The following is a 5,140-nucleotide window of genomic DNA, read 5'->3' on the forward strand; positions in this document are numbered from 1 at the left end:
CCTGCTCTCAATTCCAGACCACTGGAGTGGTTCCTAGCCGGGTTCCCTGGGACTGCCCCTTCCCCACCTTCAAGGCCCCTCCCAGGCACACCCAGGGTCCCCCTCCACCGGGCTCCCTCCCTTGCCAGGAAAGCAGGCCAAAGGGATCCCCATGCTTCCCTGTGAGCTCCTGCCCACCCTGCTGGCAGACCCTGACTCTGCCTCATCCAGTCCTCCAGCTAGGCAGTGGTTCCAGGATGGGGTCCCTAGGGCAGGGTCAGAGCAAGGACTGAAGGCTGGTCAGCACCCAGCTGGGCAGCCTGTCACTCCCTCTGGCCCTCGTAGGTGCCGGCAGCTGGCTTGGTGCTCCTCTCAGCTGCCCACCATGGCCCACGAACTGTCCAGCACCACCAGCCTGTCACACTTCTGCCAGAAGCTGAACCGGCTGAAGACACTGGAGGACTCCACCACGAAGAGATCGTTGAGGCACCACCTGACCATGCTGGACCTGATCCTGCTGGGCATGGGTACCACGGGGAGTGTGGGCCTCTATGTGCTTGTGGGCACTGTGGCCAAAGAGATGGCTGGCCCTGCGGTACTTGTGTCTTTCAGCATGGCTGCTGTGGCCTCCCTGCTGGGAGTCCTATCCTATGCAGAGTTTGGGGTACGTGTGCCCGGTAGGGGTTCTGCCTACCTGTTCACCTATGTGTCCATGGGTGAGCTGTGGGCCTTCCTCGTTGGCTGGAACACGATCCTGGGGTACCTCATTGGTGGTGCCGCTGTGGCCCAGGTATGGAGCAGCTATGTGGATGCCATCTTCAGCCACCGCATCCGCAGCTTCACCATGGCCCATGTGGGCATCTGGCAGGTGCCGTTCCTGGCCCAGTACCCAGACTTCTTGGCTGCTGGAGTCATACTTTTGGCCTCCGCATTAGTCTCTTACGGAGTTGGGGTCTCCTCCTGGCTCAACCGCACGTTCTCTGCCATCAACCTGGTTGTCATCCTCTTCATCATCATCCTGGGGTTTGTCCTGGCCCGCCCGCACAACTGGAGCACTGAGGAGGGCGGCTTTGCACCCTTCGGCTTCTCCGGCATCATAGACGGCGCCGCTACTTGCTTCTTTGCCTTCCAGGGCTTTGGCGCCATTGCTGCCTCCAGCATGGAGGCCCAGAATCCAAAGCGAGCCGTGCCTATGGCCATCGCCATCTCGCTTGGCCTGGCGGCTGGTACTAACATCCTCGTCTCTGCTGCACTCACCTTCATGGTGCCCTGGCGCAGCCTGGACCCTGACTTGGCGCTCACTGATGCCTTCAACCAGCGGGGCTACAGCTGGGCGGGCTTCATCGTGGCAGCTGGTGCTATCTGCGGTAAGAGGCCCTTCTGGGCAAGGAGGGAGGCAACAGGGTGGTGGGGCCCTGCCCTAAGCCTCCCTGGGAACACAGCTCCATCTGGGCCTGTGTTCCCAGTTGTATCCTGGGCCCAGGAAGGTGATAATGATTAGACTCTCCACCCAGGTTCGTTGGGAGGGACCTACTCACCGCCCCTCCCAATTGTACACAGAATGTCAGTTCTGGGCATGAGCTGCCTGGTCCTTGCCTGGTGGAGGGACTCAGCCCTCATCAAATTCTCCAGGGAGTCTGTCACTTAAACTGGGCTGTCCCATTCCTAGGTGGTGAGGGGCAACAATCCAGTACCTTACATACACTCAGGCTCACTCTGAGAGCCCAAATTCATGCTCCTGTTCCCTAGGGGCCGCCCAAGCTCTGGTCCCCAGCAGCAACCCTTGGTGGGCCTGTCCACCATGCTGACCAGTCTCCCACCCTCTGCAACAGCCACAATCACTTTCCTGCTCAGAACCGTGATTTTCCTGCCACACATGGTCCATGCCATGGCCGCCGATGGGCTCTTCTTCCAGGTGTTTACCTACATGCACCCTCAAACACTGGTACCCATTGTGGGCATCATGGTATTTGGGGTCCTCATGGCTTTCCTGGCGCTGCTGCTGGACTTCAAGGCATTGGTCCAGTTCATGTCCATCAGTGCACTGCTGAACCACACCATAGTGGCCACCAGCATTGTCATGCTGCGCATCCACAAGTCCCTTCCATCCAATTCCCTGGGCTCAGTCAGTCCTGTGGGCACAGAGCAGGCCTCAGCCCCTGAGCCCAGGCAGCTGCGACCAGCCCTGAGGCCCTACCCCTCCTTCCCGGGTGGGTACAGACCTGGAGCTGCCGTGGCTTGGGCACTTGGTGTCCTGGTGGCCTCAGCCATCACTCTGGACTGCATGCTGGTCTTTGGGGGCTCGGCCCTGCACCTCCCACCCTGGGGCCACACCCTGCTGCTCCTGCTCAGCTCCGTCATGTTTCTGCTCAGTCTCCGCTTCCTGGGGGCCCACCAGCAACAGCGCCGGGAGAATGCCTTTCAGGTACTTCCTCCAGCCAGCACCCCTCACTCTCAGCCCAGCCAGCTCCCTTCGCCCCTTCCTCCTATGCCGTGGCAGGATACACCAGGGCTCACGGGGTGGGGAAGGCCAGTACCGCATCCCCCTCTTTCTGCATGGCAAGTGGGCACTTGTCTCTGGAACCTGCAGAGGCACAGAAAGCCTCCGTGAACTCCCGAGAAATCAGGCCCCAGGCCAGCAGCCCATCCCTGCCCTTGTCCCCTCAGGTTCCCATGGTGCCCCTGACTCCAGCCCTGAGCATCCTCCTCAACGTCTTCCTCATGCTGCATCTGAGCTATCTGAACTGGCTGAGCTTGTCCATATGGCTGCTGATTGGTGAGTGGGGGCCAGGCCAGGACCCCAGGTGGGCTGCAGGAGGAGGGCAAGCAGGGAAGCTGGGCTGGGACCTGCCCCTTAGGCTTGTGCCATCCTTACAGGACTCGTGGTGTATTTTGGCTATGGCATCTGGCACAGCAAGGAGAACCAGCGGCAGCTGCCAGGGTTGACTGCCACATGTGGTGGCCTGGAGGAGATGGTGTAGGCCCTGCAGCCCCTCAGCCAGGCCCTGGCCCAGGAGCCCGGCCACATGGAGCAGCCTGCCAGGCTATGAGGACTGCTGGGGGCCTGCCTGCCCTCCCCCACCTCCTCAGCAGGCCAGAGGGGCTGGCAACCCTTCTATTCTGAGGAGCACAGGTTATAGGCCTGCTCAGGCCAGGTGGTCCTCAGGACCTGAGGACCTTAGCACAGATGCCAAGTGGGCCATGATCAGCGTTGGTGTGGTGGACTCTGGCTAGCGCCCTCCAGTTTATGACCAACTCCAGCTACCTGGGCAGGTGGAAGTAGGGCAGACAGGGAAGAGGGTCGCAGCCCCAGGGATCCACAATAATAACCGCTCGGCCAGCCGTGTGGCCTGCTGCCGTGTCCATTGTGGTGTTCTTTGTGGCACTGAGTCCTCACCTGCCCCCAGGAACCAGATTGTCCCCAATCCACAGCTGAGGTGCCAAGATCTGTAAGGGGAAGGCATCAGCCCTGGGACAGCCCTGAGTCAGGGACATGGCCAAGCCTGGTTCCTGAGGCCTTACCCTCGGGCCAGTGCCCTCTGGCCAGCTCAGAGGGGAGCTACACACATCAGGCACAGAGGGGTCCCTGACAGTGTGGGCCCAGGCTCCCTCCGACAGGTTTCCCACATGTCGCCTTGGGAGCGGATCCAGAGAGAACCTGGACCCCAAAGAGGGTACCTAGAAAGGTCAGTGGAGTCCTGGGGTTCCCTCAGTTTCCCAGGGCTCCCAGAGTAGGGCATGTGCCTGAGGCCTGTCCCAGGATGTGGAGGCCCACCTGCCTGGGTACACGCATCTCTCAGGCACAGGCCCACACACAGCTCCCCTGGGGGCGCACACCCATGTGCAGACTGAGGCAACAGCTGTTTCCAAGCTCAGGGCCCCCAGCTCCAGCTGCGTCTCTCCCTGCCACTCCCTCAAGCTTTGGGATAAAGGCTAGGGATGGGACATGCATACAGGTGGGTGCATGAGCTCCTGGGCCCCACCTGGTGGCTGTAGGGCCCCATCTTTAGGGGTCCCCAGGCCAACCCTGCACCCCCACTGGTCTCTCCAAGGCCATGCTATGTCTACCATAGACGCCTCCACCTCGCCGTTCCCGCCTGTGAGGACCACACAGAAGCCGCTGGCTGTGGCAGCTTTACTCCTTGACTCTCCACATCAGCTTCCTCTGGGCCCCAAGGACAACCAGGCACACGTGACCCCACTCCAATAACGAGGCCACAGCACCGTGATCTCTCACCCCGGCCCATCTGTACTCGCCTCCCATGGACACTGCTTTGGGGATTGAGAGGCAGCAGGGACCCCAAGGCTTGGCTGGAGCTCCAGGTGCCAGATGATTCCAGATGCTGCCCAGCCTGAGCCCCAGCCTTGGCCCTCCCCAACCTGGCCAATGATGCTCTACCAACAAGCTTCCAGCATGCCCCTGGTACCAGGGACCCATGAGAAAGCAACTGCTTGTCTCCCTAGGGTGGGTACCCCCAAATCCATGAAAGTGCCCTGGGACCAAGAGATTGCTTGGCTCCTGCAGCTCCCACCCACTCCCGCTTCACCCGCCACTCCCCCGGCCAGGGGCCTAGGGGCACAGAGAAATTCTCCAGCAGGCAGGGCTCAAGCCCCATTAGCTTAGGCAGGCTCTGGGCCTCCACGCCAGAGGCCTCCCCGAGTGAGTGGCTGTCCTGGGGGCAGGAGAGTCTACTGGCCTGCTCTGCCCACTCCTGGAGTGGCCCGGCCCTCACAGGCCTCATCTTACTCATCCATTGACTCCATCCACCCCCAGCCTGAGTCCTGGGTCTCAGCCCTGTGTCCTTGCTGAGGACACAGGGGACAAGCAAGCTGGGACCTGCCTCTCAGAAGCTCCCTGCCTGCTGAGGGGATGGGGACAGAAGGGTCCCTAAACAGACGCTGGCAGTGGGGTTGGGGGGAGTGGGAGCAGGCTTGGACTGTGGGGTCCAGAGAGGGGCACTCACTCCCCCCAGGAACCAGGGGGCTTCCTGCCAGAAGACTGTCAGGCTGGTTTTCCAGGCGTCAGGATGGAGTTCGAGGCAGAGATGTAGGATGGGGAGAGCACAGAAGTGACGGGGGCAAGGCGTGGGTGGGGTCCAGCCGCACATGGTTGTGAAGGCGGCTGTGTGCACATCTGCTTAGGAGACTCAAAGATATGACA

General features: G+C 61.3%; 1 protein-coding gene across 1 annotated transcript; it reads left to right on the top strand.

The window, feature by feature from the left end:
* Positions 1–364: 364 nt before the first annotated feature.
* On the top strand, positions 365–2,960 carry LOC124233538 (cationic amino acid transporter 4-like). The gene is made up of 4 exons (XM_046650683.1): positions 365–1,346; positions 1,812–2,404; positions 2,647–2,755; positions 2,857–2,960. Exons 1-4 carry the CDS (start codon positions 365–367, stop codon positions 2,958–2,960), a joined length of 1,788 nt encoding a protein of 595 aa, XP_046506639.1.
* The last annotated feature ends 2,180 nt before the right edge of the window (positions 2,961–5,140 follow it).

Source organism: Equus quagga, unplaced genomic scaffold, assembly GCF_021613505.1.
Source record: "Equus quagga isolate Etosha38 unplaced genomic scaffold, UCLA_HA_Equagga_1.0 204604_RagTag, whole genome shotgun sequence".
In the NCBI taxonomy this organism is placed as follows: Eukaryota; Metazoa; Chordata; class Mammalia; order Perissodactyla; family Equidae; genus Equus; species Equus quagga.